This window comes from Sus scrofa, chromosome 9 (assembly GCF_000003025.6).
Source record: "Sus scrofa isolate TJ Tabasco breed Duroc chromosome 9, Sscrofa11.1, whole genome shotgun sequence".
NCBI classification, from domain to species: Eukaryota; Metazoa; Chordata; class Mammalia; order Artiodactyla; family Suidae; genus Sus; species Sus scrofa.
The window spans coordinates 105,052,811-105,075,188 of record NC_010451.4 but is presented as its reverse complement, the minus strand read 5'-3'; the positions used below and the strand labels follow the sequence as shown (position 1 = coordinate 105,075,188).

The 22,378-nt window shown below is 39.6% G+C and overlaps 1 protein-coding gene across 16 annotated transcripts in view; it reads left to right on the top strand.

Annotated features, from left to right (window-relative positions):
* Positions 1-22,378, top strand: part of SRPK2 (SRSF protein kinase 2) — a 255,140-nt gene that overhangs the window by 189,501 nt on the left and 43,261 nt on the right. For all 16 annotated transcript variants that reach the window (XM_021102588.1, XM_021102582.1, XM_021102581.1 and 13 more), the window contains 4 exons: positions 13,293-13,401; positions 14,299-14,386; positions 15,638-15,725; positions 20,089-20,195. In XM_021102588.1, coding sequence (XP_020958247.1) covers positions 13,293-13,401; positions 14,299-14,386; positions 15,638-15,725; positions 20,089-20,195 — 392 coding nt within the window. The remainder of the gene's footprint in view (positions 1-13,292; positions 13,402-14,298; positions 14,387-15,637; positions 15,726-20,088; positions 20,196-22,378) is intronic.

Here is a 22,378-nt window from a genome sequence, read left to right as displayed (position 1 = left end):
TTCACAGGGCTGCTCACAGCAAGGCAGCCTGCTTGGCAGAGGGACGGGGAGAGTGAGCACTCAGAAAAGAAGCCACAGTGTGTATGAGATTTTGATAAGTCACAGCGTTTTTTCTTGGGAGGTGATATTAAACTTGAATGTTGAAAGTCTTGAATCTCTTATAAGAATATTTGAATGTTTGGATACATCGTTAATAAAAAGATGAATTAATTGTGGTAATCATTTTGTAGTATATGGAAATAGTGAATGATTATGTCGTGTACCTGGAACTAGCATAGTGTTGTAGGTCAGTTATATTTCAATAAAAAAAAAATAATTTGTTCCTTTTCCTTCCTTTCTTTTCTTGGCATTTGACAGTTGTCAGTCATCATATCTAGAGTATCAAAAACCTTTTGCTGATTGGCCTGTGCTGATGATCTAATGATTTAGATTATATTTTGGGCCAGTTAGTTGTATCATTTTTTTTTCTTTTTCTTTTTTTTCTTTTAGGACTGCACCTGTGGCATATGGAAGTTCCTGGGCTGGGGGTCAAATTGGAGCTGCAGCTGCCAGCCTATGCCACAGCCACAGCAATGCAAGATCCAAGCCGAATCTCTGACCTATACTGCAACTTGTAGCAACATTGGATCCTTCACCCACTGAGCAAGGTCAGGAATTGAATCCATCTCTTCATGGATACTAATTGGGTTCCTAACCTGCTGAGCCACAACGGAAACTCCTAGTTGTGTCATTTTTAAATAGCTATAGACAATATCCTTAACCCTGGCCTGCTGACTGATTGTCTGTGTCATTAGTCACGGTGGGTTTGGGTAGTGGCAGAACAGTAGCACACAGTCACGTAGCACTTAATATGTGCCCAGGTCTAAGAGAGTGAGGTAGGGTCAAGTACCCAGAGAAATAAAAGTAATCGCCCAATGTCACATAACTAGTAAATGCCACTGCTGTGATTGAAATCAGCGTCCCTGAATATAAGCACTGATCTGTATAAGTAATTGGCAGGAGCAAGGGCTTGACATTACTTGTTGGCTTTTATATTAATCTTTTTTTTTTTTTTTAATTTGTCTTTTGTCTTTTTTAGGGCCACACCCGCAGCATGTGGAGATTCCCAGGCTAGGGATCTAATCAGAGCTGTAGCCGCCGGCTGACGCCAGAGCTACAGCGACACCAGATCTGAGCAGTGTGTGTGACCTACACCACAGCTCAAGGCAACGCTGGATCCTTAACCCACTGAGTGAGGCCAGGGATCGAACCTGCAACCTCATGGTTCCTAGTCAGATTCGTTTCTGCTGCGCCATGACAGGAACTCCTATATTAATCTTTCACATGTTCAAAGTGTCTCAGTCTGTGTACTTTACACAATGTAATCTCTGTAGCCCGACTGTAAAAATTGTTTCCTATATTTATCTTATACTCAGGTAATTTTTGTTGTTAACCTCTTTAAGGGTCATAGATAAATAGGAATCCCTCTCTTTGGAGCATTTGCCTTTGCCCTGGTTTTCCCTCTACAGCTCTCTCCCATTCATTAGTGTTATGGGAAATACTTGATGTAGTAACATAACAGATAAATTTACATTCAAGAGTTTCTAAATAACAGTTTTTCTGATTGAATCTCCCCCAGTCTGAAAGGAGCTTGTGTCTTAATCTTCATTATTGCTTATTTTTTTGGTGTCTGACAGGACTAGTTTTACACCTTTATTATTGCTACCTATTTATATTTAGCATATTATTAATGTTTCTGAGGTACATATGATCTAAATTTTATTTTATTTAATTTTTTTTTTTTTTTTTTTTTTTTTTTTTTTGCTTTTTAGCGCCACACTTGTGGCATATGGAGGTTCCCAGGCTAGGGATCAAATCAGAGCTATAGCTGCCAGCCTACACCACAAGCACAGTAATACAGGATCCAAACCGCATCTGTGACTTATACCACAGCTCATGGCAATGCCAGATCCTTAACCCACTGAGTGAAGCCAGGGATCGAACCCAGCTGTCTTGTATTGAGAAAAGAGATACTGTTTAAAATGGCATTTTTAATTTTATTTTAGTTTTTCTCCCATTCATTCACAACACCAAAAAGTTAATTCACACTATAATCCTAATCATAAGGGAAAGGGGTACATATTTTAACTGATGGGTGAATACTTAATTTTGGTAGAATAGAAAGAGCAGTGTTTAGAATCTGGCCAAGCTGGATTCCAATCCTGACTCTCATGCTTTTTGAGTCCTCAGTGATCTCGGACGAGTGTGTAACCACATGCGTGTGTGCACACTCACACAGTCAATAGAAATGATTATAAAATATCCCAGTGTTCCCCTAGCCTGGGAACCTCCATATGCCTCAGGTGTGGCCCTAAAAAGCAAAAAATAAATAAAAATAAAAAAATAAAGTCAAAAGACCAACCATATATTAGGCGGAGAATATCTACAGCACATATAATGAAGGGCTAAGGTTTCAAACAAGCAAAGACATCAAGAAAATAGATTCCACAGAGACAAATAGGAACACAATTAAAAAAAAATACGTAGATGATATGATCAGGCAATTCACTGAAGAGGAAATGCAAGTGCCCAATAAACATTTGAAAATATGCCGAACTTCACTAGGAGGCAGGGAAAGGCGAATTGAAGTCATCAGATACTATTTCCCAGCCATCATCTTGGCAAAAATTTGAGAGTGGTAACAGTCTGTACAAAGAAAGGGCTGCTTGTACTATTGGTGGAAGTGGATGTTGTTACAATCTTTTCCAAAAGTCACCTGATACAATATCAATCAAAGTTTAAAGCATAAACTCTCTTTGACCCTACATTACCACTTATTGGAATCTAGCCTCAAGAAAACAAAATATGTGCCTCGGTACACATATTTGTAGATATCTATTCTAGTATTGCTCATGTTGGAAAAATACAAACTGCTCATCAGTAGTTCTCATTTGAATAAAATATACCATATTTTTATAACAAAAACTCATAAGAAAATTTGAGAACAGTAAAAATAATTTTCCAAATCAAAAAATAAAATAAAATATCCCAGTGTTGTTGGCCTGTTTGCCTTAAGTGACAGCATAAATGCCAAAAATCTAGAGTGGGCCTTGAGCAGACCTTTCATTTAATTTTTCCTTTTAACCTCCTAAGTTTGTTTCAGAGCATTTGGTGTCCAGCCTGCATGCATCGTCATGCTGCAGAGTCTCTCTGCTCTGCCCCCTTGTGGTTGGAGCTGGTCTCCACCTGCCCTGTGATTGCCTGGTCATCCAGACAGCTCCTCTTACCTTTGGAGTGAGTTAAGGGATGTGTTAAAGATGACTTTCTTTTTGTTATGGAAATTCTCAAATGTATAGAAGTTTTGAAGGAGTAATATAGAGAATTCTTGCATTTCAACCATTTTAACATTCTTGAAGAACTACTAACATTTTCTCTTACTTGCTTTATTATATGTATATGCGTGATGTATATGCATTTTTCTTGTGCTGAATTACCTAAAAGGCAGTTAAAAACATCATGATATACCACCCAAATCCTCAGCAAACATCTAAGGAAAAGGGCATTCTCCTATTATATAACCATGATAACATTGTGTTACACCAAAGAAAATGAATAATTCCATAATGTCATGTAAAATTCCTTTCTTATTTAAATTTACTTAATTATCTCAAGAAATGTCTTTTACACTTTGTTTGCTCTTTAAATCTAGGACACAATCATCATTCACCCATTACATTGATTATTATGTTCCTTAAATGCTTTTAATCTAGGAACTAGTCCCCTCTTCTTTCTGTCAGTTCCATGGTGTTGATGACCCTTTGTCCTTTTGTCATTTTAGGGCTGCACCCATGGCATATGGAGGGTCCCAGGCTAGGTAGGGGTCGAGTTAGAGCTATGGCCATTGGCCTTCGCCACAGCGACAATAACGCCAGATCTGAGCCTCGTCTGTGAGCTGCACCACAGCTCATGGCAATGCCAGATCCTTAACCCACTGAGTGAGGCCAGGGATTGAACCCACATCTACATGGATACCAGTCAGATTGTTTCCACTGAACCATGACGGGAATTCCCAACTTGTCTTTTCATTTAGACTTTTACATTCTAGATTTGTCTGATTCTTCATGATGTCCCCTTTTTTCTCTCTGTATTGCTGTAAACTTGAATTTATGTCTAGCAGCCTGATTAAATTCACATTAAGCACTTTTGGTAATAATGTTATATAGGTAATGCTGTTGTTCATTTTACATCACAGGTTGTCTCACTGTTAGTCACTTTTGTGATAGCCAGGTGTCTCCATTGTAAGGTCTCTTTTCAACTTGGCAGTTAGTAAGTATTCGAGGCTATTACTTTGACTCCACACAAACCGTCTGTTCCCTTGTAAGAATTTGACCTAAAAGTCAATCCATGGATGGTCGATCATTAACCTGGTCAGCTGTATTATGAATTGTAAAAATGGTGATCCCCCCCCCCCAGTTCTATCATTTTCTCCTTTTCCCCCTGTTTTCTAACATTCTTGTGATACAAACCATCCCCCCCACCCCACCCCAAGTTTTAGTATCAGCCTGGACTTAGGGATTTTTTTATTAATTTTTATTCATTGTGTTATAATCCATGTCAGTTATTTTTTTTAATGTTCAAATTGTCCCATTTTTGGTCAATGTGAGCCCTTTACCACCCTCTCTCTTTTGGTATGAATGACCACATTTATCTGAGTATTTTCTTACTTTCTGGTACAACATTAGTATCCCACGCTCACCTCAGACTTGGCCTAGTTCAGGCCTGGAACCATCAGTTTTCCTAATGAGGCTGGTTCCTTTGTTAGGGAATGGCCTATGGGGTGGGTGTTTGTATGTGTGTGTATGTGTATACATGCATACGTATATAGAGGAATGTATATGCGTGTACATTCAGTAGATAGTTTTATTTAGGCTCTTTTGCAAGACTCTGCAAGGACATAACTGTCTTAAATTAGTTCATAATGCTACTTCTAGTTAGTATTTAACTGTATAGGATTTAAAACTTTTCATACCTTAATGCTTTTTATCTTGAAGATCTCGGTTACCTTTTTTTTTTTTTTCTTTTTCTGGGGCTGTACCTGTGGTATATAGAGGTTCCCAGGCTAGGGGTCTAATTGGAGCTATAGCCGCTGGCCTACGCCACAGCCACGGCAACGCCAGATCCGAGCTGTGTCTGCGACCCACACCACAGCTCATGGCAACGCCGGATCCTTAACCCACTGAGTGAGGCCAGGGATCAAACCTGCATCCTCATGGATGCTAGTTGGGTTCATTAACTGCTGAGTCACAATGGGAACTCCGATCTTGGTTTCTTAATAATATTTATAGATCTACCTTTATGCTTAAGTTTTCCTTTGTTGGAAACAGAAAGATTAGTTGTATATGTTATATATATATATATATATATATATATATATATATGTTTTAAATATAAAGAGTAGTACATAAGTAGTAACATGTCATCAGAAATTTTCATTGATTTATCTTCATATCATTAGAAAGATGGTCAAAATCATTGTAGATATATTTCCCACAAGAGAGAACATGAGTAGCCACAATAGTGATAAAAACGATGCTCTGGAGTTCCTGCTGTGGTGCGGTGGTATTGGTGGTCTCTCTGGAGTGCTGTGATTCAGGTTCAGTCCCTGGTTCTGGCGTTGCCACAGCTGCAGTGTAGGTTGCATCACCTGTGGCCTGGGAACTCCATATGGCACAGGGTGGCCAAAAAATATATATCTATTTAAAAAAATGATGCTCTGGAGTTCCCATCATGGTGCAGTGGAAATGAATCCGACTAGGGACCATGAAGTTGCAGGTTTGATCACTGGCCTTGCTCAGTGGGTTAAGGATCCAGCGTTGCCATGAGCTGTGGTGTAGGTCGAAGATGTGGCTCAGATCCTGTGTTGCTGTGGCTGTGGTGTAGGCAGGCAGCACCCCTGGCCTGCGAAACTCCATATGCCGTGGGCATGGCCCTAAAAAGCTAAATAAATAAATAAATAAATAAATAAAAATAAATGATGCTCTGGACTTTCCCTTGTGACTCAGCAGGTTAAAGATCCTGCCTTGCCACAGTTGTGGTGCATATTGCAACTGTGGCATGGGTTATTACATCCCTGGCCTGGGAACTTTTATATGCCAAAGGTGCGGCCAAAAAAAAAGCTCAACCTCATTTCTTATTAATGCACAGTAAAAGTGGTTTACAGGTCATTGCCAACAAATATTTTCTCCTAGTTTATCACTTGTCTTTTCCTTCTTTGACAATTTGTCTTTCAAAAAGCAAAGTCTTTAATTTTGATTAAGTCCAGTTTATCACTTGAGTTTTTTAATAGATAATGTTTTTGGTATCCCAAGAAATCTTTGCTTCCCTCAAGGTTACAAAGGTTTTCTTTCTTGAAGTTCTGTAGCATTAGGTTTTACAGTTAGGTCTTTGATCCATTTTGAATCTGTCATAAATGATGTGAAGTTTAGATGGAATGTTTTGTGTTTTCTCTCTCAACATAGGGCTATCCAATTTATTGAAAAGTCTGTTCTTTCTCTACTTAATTGCCTTTTGCACCTTTGTCTGAAATCAGTGCTTTATATATTTCCATAAGAGCTTTAGAATTAGTTGTCACTTTATACAACAGAACCTTTTAAGGGCTTTTAACTGGAATTTTGCCTTGACTCTGTAGATCAGTTTGGGGAGAGTTGATGTCTTGGCAGTTTTCAGTTCTTTAACTGATGAACTCAATGCTTCTCTCCATTTACCTACACTTTCTTCAGTTTCTTTCACTGGCATTTTGTGGTTTGAGGTGTGTAGTTTTTTCCCGTCTTTTGTCAGGTTTAGCCCAGAATATAATTTTTAGGTTTCAATTTTTCATTGTTTGTTACTGATGTGTAGAATTACAATTGATTTTTTTTTTAAGGGCCACACCCTCGGCATATGAAAGTTCCCAGGCTAGGGATCGAATTGTAGCTGCAGCTGCCAGCCTACACCACAGCCACGGCAACTCGGGATCCAAGCTGTGTCTGAAACCTATACGACAGCTCATGGCAACACCGGATACCCGACTCACTGATAGAGGCTAGGGATCGAATCCGCATCCCCATGGATACTAGTCAGATTCATTTCCACTGTGCTACAAAGGGAACTCCCACAATTGATTTTTATATCTTAAGCTTCTATCCTGCTACCTTTATACACTCATTAATAACTTCAGTAGATTTTTTTTTTTTTTTTTTGGCAGATTCCTTCAGCTTTTCCATGTTGACAATCAGGTTGTCTGTGAATAAAGATAGTTTTACTTCTTCCTTTCCATTCCTGATGCCTTTTTCTTCATTTATTTTGCCTGATGGTGCTGACTAGAGCTTCCAGGTCACTGTTGAATAGAAGTAGGGAGAACAGATGGACTTAATCTATTCCTGATCTTAGTGGGAAAAGAATTCACTATTTCACCATTAAGTCTGATGTTATCCATAGGTTTTTTGTAGATGTTGTTCTTCTAGTTTTGCTTTATTGAGAATTTTCATCAGGAATGCATGTTGTGTATCATGAATTTTTTTCCGTGTTTATTGAGCTGATCATATGTTTTTTCTTTTTTAGTGTGTTAATTATGGTGAATTACATCTGTTGATTTTTGAATATTAAACAGATTTTTATTCCAGGAATAGACCCCACTTGGTCATGATGTATTCTCCTCTTTTATATGTAGTTTCATTTGAAACATCACCATCAGAGGGCTAAGAAACTAGGGTCACTGGGAAAAAAAAATGGTACTTAATATATTTTTTGATGATCAAATTTTATTTTAAAAAAGTTTTTTATTAAAGGATGGTTGATTTACAGTGTCTCAGTTTCTGCTGTACATCAATGTGAACTTAGTATTTTTTGTTAGAAAATAGAGAACCTTTTTGAAAATCCCTCCAGAGTATTGGCCCTGGTAGAATTCTGAACTTTTGATTCACTGTTCAAATTGAACCTGTTTTTGAGTTTCCATCGTGGCTCAGTGGTTAACGAATCTGACTAGGAACTCTGAGGTTGCATGTTCAATCCCCGGCCTTGCTCAGTGGGTTAAGGATCCACCTGGCCTTAAGCTGTGGTGTAGGTTGCAGACACAGCTCGGATCCTGCATTGCTGTGGCTGTGGTGTAGGCCGTCGGCTACAGCTCTGATTCGACCCCTAGCCTGGAAGCCTCCATATGCCAGGGGTGCAGTCCTAGAAAAGGCAAAAAGACAAAAAACAAAAACCAGAATAACCCCAAAACTGAACCTGTTTTTAAGCTCAGCAAGAGAAAGGGGGGAGTCCTTATCTGTAGCCAACAGTTCCCCCAAACAGCTAAGAATAGTTTCAGAATTGTCTGCTTTGAATGAAGCCTTATTAATGGTATGGGTAGATCTTTAGTTACAGTTTTTTTGGTTATACTTGGGGATAGGAGTCAGGGTGAACTTAATCATTGCATAACAGTCTATTACTGTTCTCTTGTGTGTACTCCAATCTAATATTTACTTTTAAAAAATGAAAACTTCCAAGTCATAAATGCATGATTTTTGTATTACATAGTATAAATAGTGAAGTATAAATCTATCAGTCAAACCTCTAAGTCAGGGTAATCCTCGGGTTCTGGCCCCTTTCTGGTGCTCTGCTGGAGGCCATTAGCAGCATCTCCCATGGTATTGTTGTTATCCTATACTCCCGAGTTGACCGATGAAGCAGCAGAAGGAGGAGTCCTTGTCTAGTCTGTGGCTGTTCTCAGGATTCTTTGTTTGCTGGACAGTGTTGGGGGCCATGGGGTGTCCTCTGCTAAGAGCCTTGTGGCACATGTTGTTTGCTAATTGCAGGATTGGAGAAAAGTGTCCATTTTCTCTTAATACCCTGGTGTTGTTGAGGTCTGCTGTGGGGAGATGCGCTCCAACCTCTGGCAGCCTGAGTATTGGGTTACCATTCTGTGAGAAGAGATTGAAAAATGGACTGTCATTTTCTGTAGAAATACAGGAGTTGGGATGTAAAAATATAGGATATGAAATTGTGTACATAAGATTTTCAAAATAAAAATTAGGATATGTTTAGTACTTTCAGTTTTTAATGTTTTTATTTAAGAATGACGTTGTTTAGTTGGCCTATTTTTAGGCACAGTATTCATAGCTAGTCTCTGGGCTCCTATGATAACTGGACCAAGCTAGTAATTTCTTTTGTTAAACTTTTAGTCTCATTGAGAAAAGGAATGGCTGTCCTTTGCTGTGATAGCAATGGAAATAGTGCTCATCTCTTTTAGCTCACATGTACACCCTCTGGCTGTTCTCAAATCTGAAACACAATGATACAGGTTTCCTCTTTATGCATAATTAAATTAGTTTTAAATTGACAAAATTTCACATTAGCAGTAATATGCAGTTAAGTGGTGATAGCTTTCAATTAAATGATCAAGTGTTCGTGTGTACTAAGACCAGGAAATGGTCTTCTGGGTATTAAAAATGAAGTGCACTTCTTATTGGTGAACAGAGCATGGGCTTTGGAATCAGACCCAGTTTGCAGCCCTGAACCTGCTACTTAGTGTCTGAAACTTTTGCCCATTTCAGCAGTGTGGAAATAACACTGTCTGCTCTGAGGAGTGAATTTAAGAAACAGTAGCCATCATTCATTTTTTCCTAAATACTTTGTGCTGTGAAATGTGGCTAGTTCCTTGAAGAAATGGTTTTGTGGACAGACAGACATGTCTGGAATTTATAGCATCCTTTGCTGTCTTAGAGGTTACTACTGTGCCATCCTTTGCTGTCTTAGAGGTTACTACTGTGCGTTGAGACATTGGACCTGAGAACCGCTTTGATCAAGAAATCTGCTGTGCTTTGTTCAACTTAGGGTTTCCCAAACAAAACTTCCTCTCCTTTCCCTCCCATGCTCCCCTTGTGGAAAGTCTAAACTGTTTGTTTACTTGCTTTATGGAAGTGGTTTTCAAAATAAAGTGCCTTGCATGGTACCCTTAATTTGTACTTGAATAGTGGTGTTTTTCTTTTCCTCTTTTTCAGTGTTAATTTTAGTGATTTAGTGTGTTGTGAATTCAGAGCCCACTTTAATTTTAATTTAGTCTTTTATGTAAGTAATAAGGCATTTTTTTTTTTTTAATTTTAGGGCTGCATCTGTGGCATATGGAGGTTCCCAGGCTAGAGGTCAAATTGTAGCTATACCTGGCAATCTATACCACAGCTTGCGGCCATGCCAGATCCTTAACCCACTGAGCAAGGCCAGGGATCAAACCTGAAACTTCATGGTTCCTAGTCGAATTTGTTTCTGCTGTGCCACAATAGGAACTCCAATAAGCCATTTTTTTTGTCCAATTATTTTGAAATATAATGGACTTGCAACACTGTTTAAGCAGTACAGCCTAATGACTTGATGTATGTATACATTGTAAAATGATTACCACAATAAATTCAGTTATTCACCCATTCACTCATTTAATCATTTGCAATACTGTATTTCTAATTTACTGTCTTTCAGTTCCTGTCTTTTGTCCAAAATGTTATATACTTTGATATTTATTTTTTGAATTTTATTACATTTATAATTGTACAAAAATCATCACAACCCAATTTTATAGCATTTCCATCCCAAACCCCCAGCCCATCCCACGAACACCCCAACCTGTCTCATTTGGAGACTATAAGTTTTTCAAAGTCAGTATCTGTTCTGCAAAGAAGTTCATTGTGTCCTTTTTTAGATGCTACGTGTAAGTGATAGCATATGATGTTGGTGTCTCACTGCCTGACTGACTTCACTTAGCATGATAATTTCTAGGTCCATCCATGTTGCTGCAAACGCCGTTATTTCTTTCCTTTTAATGGCGGAGTAATACTCCGTTGTGTATATGTACCATGTCTTTATCCACTCGAAGGACATTTAGGTTGTTTCCTTGTCTTGGCTATGGTATATAGTGCCATAGTGAACATCGGAGTACATGAATCTTTTTGAGTCAGTTTTCTCTGGATAGATGTTTAGGAGGGGGATTGCTGGATCAAGTGGTAATTCTATTTTTAGTTTTCTGAGGAATCTCCATACTGTTTTCCACAGTGGTTGCACCAATTTACATTCCCACCAACAGTGTAATAGGGTTCCCTTTTCTCCACACCCTCTTCAGTATTTATTGCTTGTAGACTTTTCATGATGGCCATTCTGACTGGTGTGAGGTGGTAAATGCCTTATAGTGGTATCGATTTGCATTTCTCTAATAATTAGTGATGTTGAATATCTTTTCATGTGTTTTTTGGCCATCTGTATGTCTTTGGAGAATTGTCTGTTTAGATCTTCTGCCCATTTTTTGATGGGGTTGGTGTTTTTTGTTTTTTTTGTTTTTTCCTTCGGTATTGAGCTGAGGAGGTGTTTACATACTTTGATATTTAAATCCAGGAAAAAAACAAGTGTAGTATGAGAGTAAGAATCTTAGAAACACAGTATCTAGGAGTTCCTGTCATGGCTGAGCAGAAATGAATCTGACTAGGTACCATGAGGTTGCAGGTTCGATCCCTGGCCTTGCTCAGCAGGTTAAGGATCTGGCATTGCCCTGAGCTGTGGTGTAGGTCGCACATGCAGCTCAGATTCCATGTTACTGTGGCTCTGGCCCAGGCTGGCAGCTGTAGCTCCGATTCCACCCCTAGCCTGGGAACCTCCATATGCCACAGGTGCTGCCCTGAAAAGACAAAAAGACAAAAAAAAAAAAAAAAAAGAAGAAGAAGAAGAAGAAAAGAACAAAGAAACACAGTATCTAGTCAAATTTTCTTGCTTTACTATTTCCACACAGTTTAAATATACATCAGCATTCCTGGCATTTCTTGAAGTATAACTCTTGGACCTCTGAGAGTTAGATAGATGTATTGGAGGATGTAGTTTAGATGATTTCTAATTTGAGCCTCTCAACGCTGGGCACAAACCACCTGTATCTTTCTTGAATGATTTGTAAGAATTTTACAGATAGAAAAAATGACAAGTAACCTTTTTGCAATAAAAACTGTAGATGGTAGGAGTTCCTGTTGTCGCACAGTGGAAACAAATCTGACTAGTAACTTTGAGGTTTGGGGGTTTGATCCCTGCCCTTGCTCAGTGGGTTAACGATCCGGTGTTGCCGTGAGCTGTGGTGTAGGTCGCAGACGCAGCTCTGGTGTAGGCTGGCAGCTACAGCTCCGATTAGACCCCTAGCCTGGGAACCTCCATATGCCAAGGGAGCGGCCCAAGAAATGGCAAAAAGACAAAAAATAAAAAATAAATAAATAAATAAAATAAAATACAGATAAAAAGAATAATCAAAATCTTTGTTTTGTTGCTAACATCATATCCTTCCAGCCTTTTTCTTGTGTTTCACAAAAACAGGTATCATATTACACTTGTGACTTTGTAGCCTGCTTATTTTACTTACAAAGCAAAGGGAAGGAAGGTCTTTAAAGATGTCAGTGGACTTCCCATCATAGTTTGGTGGAAAGGAATCTGCCTAGCATCCATGAGGATGCAGGTTGGATCCCTGGCCTTGCTCAGTAGGTTAAGGATTTGGCATTGCTGTGAGCTGTGGTGTTGGCTGCAGACCTGGCTCGGATCCTGCTTTCCTGTGGCTGTGATGTAGGCTGGGAGCTACAGCTCTGATTTGACTCCAAGCCTGGGAACCTCCATATGCTGCGGGTATGGCCCTAAAGAGAGAGAGGAAAAAAAAAGAAAAGATGTCTGTGAAGCCTTCTTACCTCCCCAGGCTTCTCTCTTAACAGGGTACTCTTCTTCTGCTCTTCAGTCCATTTCTTAGGGGGAGTTTGAGGTCCAGAAAAAGTAGTGAGGGAAGCAAATTCTCCTGATGGGTACATTGTTGTACAGTATACAATTCCTTGTTGATTATGCATAAACTCTAGGTGTCTGCAGAATTATGCAGCATACACCGCCCCCACTTTTGGTGATTTGTGTTGTACTGACTCTGAAAGATTTGCGTTTAATTTACTGCTTAGAAGAAAAAGAAGAAGTGAAATGTCAAAAGCTGAAGTATACATGTTATTGTGTACACCTTAACTTAAATATAAAACCTCCATTTATTGTTACAGCATGCTGGATGGTTCATTGCTTTTCTAAATTAAATTTTAAGAAAGCCTAACAGAAGGATACAGGATGTTTTTCTCTTGATAAAAGATAGTAGTTTAAAAGTATATTATTAAATATGTTTTTGATCTGGTTTTATTATTTAGAGCTTTCTTTAATGGTATTAAGAACTGATAAAGGAAGAATGAGTTTCCATTACTATTTTTCTGAAGTTTAAAAGTGTATGTTTGTTTGTTTTTCATTTTAAATAAAAGGTGGCTATCATCCAGTGAAAATTGGAGACCTCTTCAATGGCCGGTATCACGTTATTAGGAAGCTAGGATGGGGACACTTCTCTACTGTCTGGCTGTGCTGGGATATGCAGTAAGTGTTCGCTGCCATTTGTACTTTTGACTCCTGGTCTCGTTCAGCATCTTTACTTTATATAACACTGTGCGGCTGAGGAGCACATTTACTTCTGTTGTGGCATGTAAAGTACAAAGCACAGGCCTACCCCACTTAGCCATAGTTTCCCCTACTCAATGTGAAACTTATTAGCTTGTCATCTTTAAATACTGATTTTCTTTTACCTTTGTATCTGAAACTTATTCATTGAAATTGCACTATATTGGGATCATACTGTTTTTCTAGTAATTCTTCCATACCACAAAAACATTCAAATATAAAATAATATCATATAGGCCTCTCACATCAATGGTTTTTGACTTTTTAATTTAACCATGACCCATAATATGAAACTGCATTACTGCAGTACATATACATGTGTAGTACATGTGTGGCTGTGTGTGAACTGAAACAGAAGTGTTGCAAGATGACACTTTTATTAGACAAGAATAAACACAGAGCAAAAAGATTTTTTGACTCATGAACCCAGTACTTAGCCCTACAATTTGAAAAGTACTGTATGTATGTATGTATGTATTTATTGTCTTTTTAGAGCCACACCCATGACATGTGGAAGTTCCCGGGCTAGGGATTGAATCAGAGCTACAGCTGCTGGCCTGCACCATAGCCATAGCAATGCAGGAACCAAGCCTTGCCTGCACCACAGTTCACGGCAATGCCGGATCCTTAACCCACTGAGTGAGGCCAGGGGTTGAACCTGCATACTCATGGTTCCTAGTCAGGTTCGTTAACCACGAACTGAACTCCCTGAAAAATAGTATTTTAAATGAAAGCTTATTAAAAGTTTTTTTATTAGATAGAGTTCATTATAATGGTCATCTCTGCTGATAATATTAAATATGCATTTTTTTTAAGGGGGAAAAGATTTGTTGCAATGAAAGTTGTAAAAAGTGCCCAGCATTATACAGAGACAGCCTTGGATGAAATAAAATTGCTGAAATGTGTAAGTACCACAAAATGTGAATTATATAAGAAAAATTAGTGACTTAAAATTTTACAGAGGGATTTTTCTGGGTTTTGCTTTTTTCTTTTTGTTTGTTAAAATTTTTTTTTTTTTTTTTTTTGCTTTTTTAGGGCCGCTCCCACAGCAAATACAAGTTCCCAGGCTATAGGTCCAGTTGGAGCTACAGCTGCTGGCCTATGCCACAGGCACAGCAATGCAGGATCTGAGCTGTATCTATGACCTACAGCCTATGCAACAGCTCACAGCAATGCCGGATCCCTGACCACTGAGTGAGGCCAGGGGTTGAACCCGTATCCTCATGGATACTAGTCAGATTCATTTTTGCTGCACCACAACAGGAGGGAACTCCCTGAATCTTTTATTTTTTTAAGAAAAATTTCTTGGTTTTTTTTTTTTTTTTTTTTTTGGATGTATGATACTTTGTATTCACAATGTGACTTGTAAGAGTCTAATGCACAGCCCTGGTTATAAAGCACTGGACTAGCACAAAGCCCTGGTTCTCCTGACAAGGACACTGCAGCCCAGTCAGGGGCCGGCTCGCTGGCTCAGCTCTCTCTTGGGCCTCTGGATCCCACTTCTGCCCACCAGTGTTGAGAATGTTGAGGTTGCTGGCGGGAGGCCTCCATGGCTGCCGATGGTTACTAGTCTTTTGGTGTTTTTATTTATTGACTCTTTAAACTTCATCATCCAAGGACAGTTAATACATGACTTTTTGATAGCAAGAGAAACATAATCTAAGACTGCAGTGACCCACCCACCCCAAACAAAAACAGAACCAAACAAGCCCCATCTGACACCAGACCGTTGGAGCTGTAGCTGAAACGTGGGGTTGGTTCAGACAGGAGCTCCTGCATTTTGGGGGTGGGGGTGGGGCTCCCCAGCCAAAGAGGCCACATCTGGCCCCTCAGCTGTGGGCATCCTTTCTGCAAGGGCCGCCCCTGACAGGAGGAGCTGTGAAGATAGGGATTCAGTGGTCAGAGTGAGGGGCACCCTCCCAAGGTTACCGTACGTGCCAGTGCCTGAGACACTGCTCAGGCCAGGGGAGAGCCCTGGCAAAGGCCCCCTCAGTGTTCCCAAATCTGGAAACCACTAAAGGCACTGCCAGTGAGCAAGGAGATGCCAAGGCTTGGGGAAAAAATTTCTTTTTTGAAATAGTTTTGGTTGCTGTAATGGAAATGACTTTCAGTCTTTTAAATGCTTCTGTTCTTAAATTCATTTTTCTTTCCATAGGTTCGAGAAAGTGATCCCAATGACCCAAATAAAGACATGGTAGTACAGCTAATTGATGACTTCAAGATTTCAGGCATGAATGGAATACGTATCCTTTCTCGACAGTTCTGCTGTTTCCTAGTAGCTGAATTATACTATCATTTTTGTTTTTAAAAAATGGAAATTCAAGCCCATATAAACTTGTTTGCTCTGCTGTATCACCCTCTATATGAAGTCTCTAGGCACCATCACATTATAAGATTTTATACCTGGTATGCCTGGCAAGAGCCTTTCAAGAAAGTAGCATCTTACAAAATAATTTTTAAAACTACTTGACTTCCTTTTGAGCTCTTTTATTAATTTTAGTGAGGTTTATTTTTGCAGTGGTTGGAGGAAGTGTATGCCAGCACTTTTTTGCTTTAGATTTTTAAAAATCAGTACACAAGGGCTATATATCCTTCTGTAGCTACCTACAAAGAATCACGTGGAGTTGGGGTAGTAGAAGGAAAAATGGTCTGGTAATGTCAGCAAGTAAAGTTGCATTCAATTCTGTAGAGGATCATCTTTCTGCCAGGTCAACATGGGAGTGTATTGGTTTTATTTATTTTGCTCCTAGTTTGTCTACTTTGAAAAGGCCTGGTAAATGTAAAATGATACCTTTTCTGTACTAGTTGACAAATCTGACGTAAGCTAGTGCTTAAGGTAAGAGACTTCCATTGTTTTTCTTTTAAAAACATTTAGGAATACCTGTCGTGGCTCAGTGGTTAATGAATCCGACCAGGAACCATGAGGTCGTGGGTTCAATCCCTGGCCTTGCTCAGTGAATTGAGGGTCCGGTGTTGCCATGAGCTGTGGTGTAGGTCGAAGACGCGGCTTGGATCCCGCGTTGCTGTAGCTGTGGCATAGGCTGGCAGCTACAGCGCCAATTAGACCCCTAGCCTAGGAACCTCCATATGCAGTAGGGCGGCCCTAGAAAAGACAAAAAAAAAAAAAAAAAAAAAAAATTTATAATGTGAATTTTCCAACATTCATAAAATTAGAGTACAATGTAGTGAATTTGTGTAACTCTGATGCCCAAATTGAGTAATTATCAAGGTCTGGCTACAATTGTTTCATCTATCCTTTCTTGCTGAATTATTTCAAAACAAATTCTAAAAGTCATATCCTTTTATCGCTACAAATGTCCATGTGTGGGAATTCCCATTGTGGCTCAGCCATAACAAACCTGACTAGTATCCATGAAAATACAGGTTCGATCCCTGGCCTCGCTCAGTGGGTTAAGGATCTGGCATTGCAGTGAGCTGTGGTGTAGGTCCAGATGTGACTTGGATCCCGAGTTGCTGTGGCTTAGGCTGGCACATGCAGCTTCAATTTGACCCCTAGCCTGGGAACTTCTGTATGCTGCAGACGTGGCCCTAAAAAGCAAATAAATAAATAAATAAATAATTTAAAAATGTCCATGTACATCTTTGAAAAAATACAAACTTAAAAAAAAACCCATGAAACTCATCAAATAAAATAGAAATAATATCATGGAATCACATCATACTTATTAGTTATTCAAATTTCCTTGATAATGCAAAATAACTTTCTAAAGACTTGTTTGAATCAAGGTTATTTTTCTCCTAAGTCTTCTTCCTCCTGAGTCCGTATCAACTTACCTTAGTTGTTTAAAGATTAAATGATTTAATTACTCTTTGCTTTTTCAGTTTGCCTAATTCAGAGTATTTACTTTCTCAAAAAGACATTATCCTGTTGGAAATTAATGATTCTTGAAAGATGAAAGTTTCTTAGCCGTAAGGTTAGTTGTTCCCTTTCTTTTTTGAGTTGGGAGGCCCTCGTCCTAATTCTAGAAACACTGGAGAAGAAATGTGTCTAACAAGTAGAGCAAGGATGTTTCATAACTTCCCTTTTTCTTTTGAGGATGTCAGTTTTAACTGAGCTGCTCTTTGGTTGTTTGCATGCTCTGCAGTTTTGGAGAGAGCTCAGGAGGAGGTGAATGGTGTGTGGAAGGATCCATTGTCTTGTCTTCATCCTCCTTCTGCCTGGGACATTGGTATAGAGCAGCCCCAGGGGTGGCAGTGACAGCAGAGTAACCCTAGACCTGGAGCTCAGAGCTGATGGCACAGGTAGAGAGAAGAGGTAATGCCTTTGATTTCCAGAGTGGTCCTTCCATATTTTCATATGGATAGTCCTTTGTGTGCCTGAGGCAGTATCATGCTTCCCAAGGTTCAGGAATACTGAACGATGTTTTCAGAATCCTGTGAGAAGTGAGTGTGATGGATCTGTCCTGTGCTAGATCCAGATGTGCATTAAGCGTCAGGATTTTCTCTTCCTTCTGGACCTTTTTCTCTTTTATGTTATATTTGGAACAGGTCCAACATTTTGATATTTGGCCTGCTCAAGCCCAGAAGCCTGGGGACAAAGCCTACTCCCAGATTACACCCAGAATGACATCCTGCTTCTGTATCAACTAAGCCTTAATCCCCTAGGGAAGCACTCCCGTCACTCCTTGTACATTTTAGGAGGTTTTTGTATTTCTTCTAGAGATTGGACTTGAGGACCCCATCAGGTACCAATGACTGCTAATGTCGCTACACCCTTTGCCTGGAGATCTTTTTGCTGATGGCAGAGTGCTTTTTTCCCCTCTTGAGAGGTAGAAAGATGGAACTGGTCCTTCTTTGCCCCTGCTCTCCAAGTGAACCTGTTTGTTTATGGGCAGGCAGGGCAGTCCTTCCTTTGGTGTCAGATCTGGAAGGCAGTTCCTAGAACAGCTGATGGAAAGAAGGTTTCTTGGAAGAAATCACCCAATTGAGTTTTTTTCATATATACATTCTCTTGGCTGTTTTTACTGTTAAATAGTCCAGAATTGTCAATGCTTTGAGAAGGCTCAGGTCATAATTTAGAAGCTGTGGGCTTTGGCTCTGTATCTGCTACTAACTTGAGACCTTAGTTTCCATTTTTTTTAATGAGCTTGAGAAATAGTAAAGAACTTTTGGCTTTAGATCATCTGTGCATAAGTCTGTAGCACATATGTTCTCCAACATTTTAGAAATATTTTTCTTATTTTTGTTAAAAAAAATATATATATATGTGTGTGTGTATATATACATGTATATAGTCTTTTTAGGACCATACCTGCAGCCTATAGAAGTTCCCACGCTAAGGGTTGAATTGGAGCTGCAGCAAAGCCAGATCTGTGCCACATCTGTGACCTACGCCAAAGCTTGTGGCAACACTGGATCCTTAACCCAGTGAGCGAGGCCAGGGATTAAACCCACTCCTCACAGATACTAAGTCAGGTTCTTAACCCCTTGAGCCACAATGGGAACTCCTAAAAATATTTAAAGCAATAGCTATTATGATGATGTGATAGATCCAGATATAAAAAAATATTAAATCGGGGTTCCCATTGTGGCTCAGTGGGTTATGAATCCGAGTAGTATCCATAAGGATGTGGGTTCAATCTCTGAGCTGTGGTGTAGGTCACACACATGGCTTGGATCCTGTGATGTAGGCAGTTAAAGCTCCAATTCGACCCCTAGCCCGGGAACTTCCATATGCCGCAGGTGTGGCCCTAAAAAGGAAAAACAAAAATTAGATCAACTAATGATCTATTGTTCTTTAATATTTAATAGCCTATCTGTATGCCTCCAGGGGTGGACAAAACATTCTCACAAGGTTTCAGAGTCATTTATGAACTTCCTATATGGATGACATGAATATATTCATGTGACGGACTTTGGTGGATTATAGTTCTGGAGTGGTTTACTCGACTTTCTATTAAAAAAAAAAAACAAAACCCAAATTCCTGAAGCTTCACTTTATGGGTTGGTCTTATGGCCATGCCATTTCTTAAATTGTGATTATATATTCTTAAAAACTGGTTTGTAGGTCTAAAATTCATCTGGCGACACAGTGAAAGATATTTTTGAAGGAGAAAATTAATTGTCTTCACTGTGTTCAGTAAATTTCTATTTCATAAAGTGCTTTATGTGATGTATGGGATACAAATTTAGGTAGGCAGACAGGTCCCTTAAGGCAGGGGTGTTCTCTATTCTTTTCCCAGTGGGGCTCTATGAGGTTTCAATCTTGCTCATTTTTATTAAGGCTGATTGTCAGGAAGAGTGTGCTTAATGGAGTGAGTGGGCAGGTAAGTATGGGACTGAGTCACGGCTCTGCCACTTTTGCACTGTGTCATACAGGAGAGTTCTTTAAACTCCCTGAGGTTTACTTTCCTCATTCCTTAGTTTGTCCTGGGTACACACAAGGCACCCAGTAAATACTTAGTAAATGTTGGACATTTCTACTTAGATGAGAAACAGCAAATGACCACTTTTGGTGTTACTGATAGTATTGATATTGTATTTTATAAAGAAATAATTGTTTTCCTGAGTGCCAAGATGAGCTACTTTTAGTAATTGCATCACTTTAGGAAATGTATCCACAAATGATCCTTAACCTTGTACCAGATGTCTGCATGGTTTTCGAAGTGCTTGGCCACCATCTCCTTAAGTGGATCATCAAATCCAACTACCAAGGCCTCCCAGTACGTTGTGTGAAGAGCATCATTCGACAGGTGAGGCTTATGAAGGCAGCCTCAGTCCCCAATACCTAACTGGCTAGCCTTTTGACACAAATTCCTGTTTCAAAAAAAAAGCACATACATACACACAAACAACACATATGCACACATATTTTTTATATAGATAAAAAACTGTTTTTGGCTATGCCTGCAGCATGCAGAAGTTCTAGGCTAGGGACTGAACCCCAGACACAGTAGTATCAATGCTGAGTCCTTAACTCCTAGGCCACCAGGGAACTCCCAGAACTCTTGTTTTAAAAATATATACATATTACAGTACATAAAATTTTGGACTTGTTGAGTCAATTTTTTTTTCTTTTTTTTTTTTTTTTTTAAGGGCTGCACTTGAGGCATATGGAAGTTCCCAGGCTAGGGGTTGAATCAGAGCTGTTGCCGCCGGCCAATGCCAGAGCCACAGCAACGCCAGATCCGAGTCATGACTGCAACCTATACCATAATGCCAGATCCTTAACCCACTGAGTGAGGCCAGGGATCGAAGCTGCAACCTTATGGTTCCTAGTCAGATTTGTTTCTGCTGTGCCACAATGGGAACTCCCTCAAGTCAATTTTATATTTATTTAATGGTAAACCATTCTGTCTTATAAAAGGAGCAATAAGTAAATGTCAGGCATGTATTTCTTTTGGCATATTAATCTTTTTTTCAGGTTAAGTGATTTAGTATATTGAAAAATTATTTTATCCAACATCATTACTACACAATGTCCCACTTATTACTTCCTTAGAAAATAACACAGAAGAAACATTTTATTGTTGATTTGCTATTTCTAAGTATTTGGATGGTAAATATAAGATAATTTAAGGAAAGTTTAAGTTACGTAGGAGTATTATAAGTTATATAGGGAGTATTGTGGCTCTGTGGTAATGAACCCAGCTAGTATAAATGAGGATGCAGGTTTGATCCCTGGCCCTGCTCGATGGGTTAACGATCTGGTGTTGCCATGAGCTATGGTGTAGGTTGCAGACGTGGCTCAGATCTGGCATCACTGTGGCTATGGTGTAGGCTGGTAGCTGCAGATCTGATTCGACCTCTAGCCTGGGAACTTCCATATGCTATGGGTCAACCTAAAAAAAAATTGTTGGAGTTCCTGTCATGGCTCAGTGGAAATGAATCTGACTAACAGCACCCATGAGGATGCAGGCTCCATCCCTGGCCTTGCTCAGTGGGTTAAGGATCCACTGTTGCCATCAGCTTTGGTGTAGGTTGCAGATGGCTTGGATCCTGCGTTGCTATGGCTGTGTCATATAGGCGGGCAGCTACAGCTCCGATTTGACCTCTAGCTTGGTATCTTCCATATGCTGCATTTGCAGCCCTGTAAAGACCCCCCCCCCAAAAAAAAATTACTTTGACAAAAGAGAACGTTCACTTAGGTCTGGTTCCCTGTTGATACTCCAGGAAATAGTTACAGAATGGGAGTTTACATATATGGAAGATATCCTTTTAATTAGAAATATTTACCAGATTTTTTTTGGTGTGTGGAACATACCTGTGTTTGACTCATTTCCCTTTACAGCCTAAATTAGGGAAGTTTCAGGTATGACTTATTTTGGATTACCTATTCTGGTATAATTTATGATTATCATGGATATTTCTGCAGAGTAAGTAATATCAAGGAGGTTACTTGGTTTGCTTGAGAAGAGGGTGTGGTTTGGAGCCCCATCCTTGTCCCCAGGCCCAGAGCTTGAGCAAGACCTGCTTGGGGATTCCAGACCTTGATCTGGAATTCTTAAATAGGAAAAGAAGGAGTTCCCATTGTGGCTCAGTGGTTAACGAATCCAACTAGGAACCATGAGGTTGCGGGTTTGATCCCTGGCCTTGCTCAGTGGGTTAAGGATCCAACGTTGCTGTGAGCTGTGGTGTAGGTTGCAGACGCGGCTTGGATCCTGCATTGCTGTGGCTCTGGCGTAGGCTGGCGGCTATAGCTCCGATTCGACCCCTGGCCTGGGAACCTCCATATGCCGCAGGAACGGCCCAAGAAATAAAATAAAAATAAAATTTAAAAAAAATAGGAAAAGAATCAGGGAATGACTTACAGTTGAAGAATTGTGAATTTAAGAGATGTGGGTCTACAGAAGAACATTCCTGGCAGTTGTAGATGGTATCTGCATGCAGGCCTATATGTAGGATTTTTTTTTTTTTTGCCTTTATAGGGCCATAC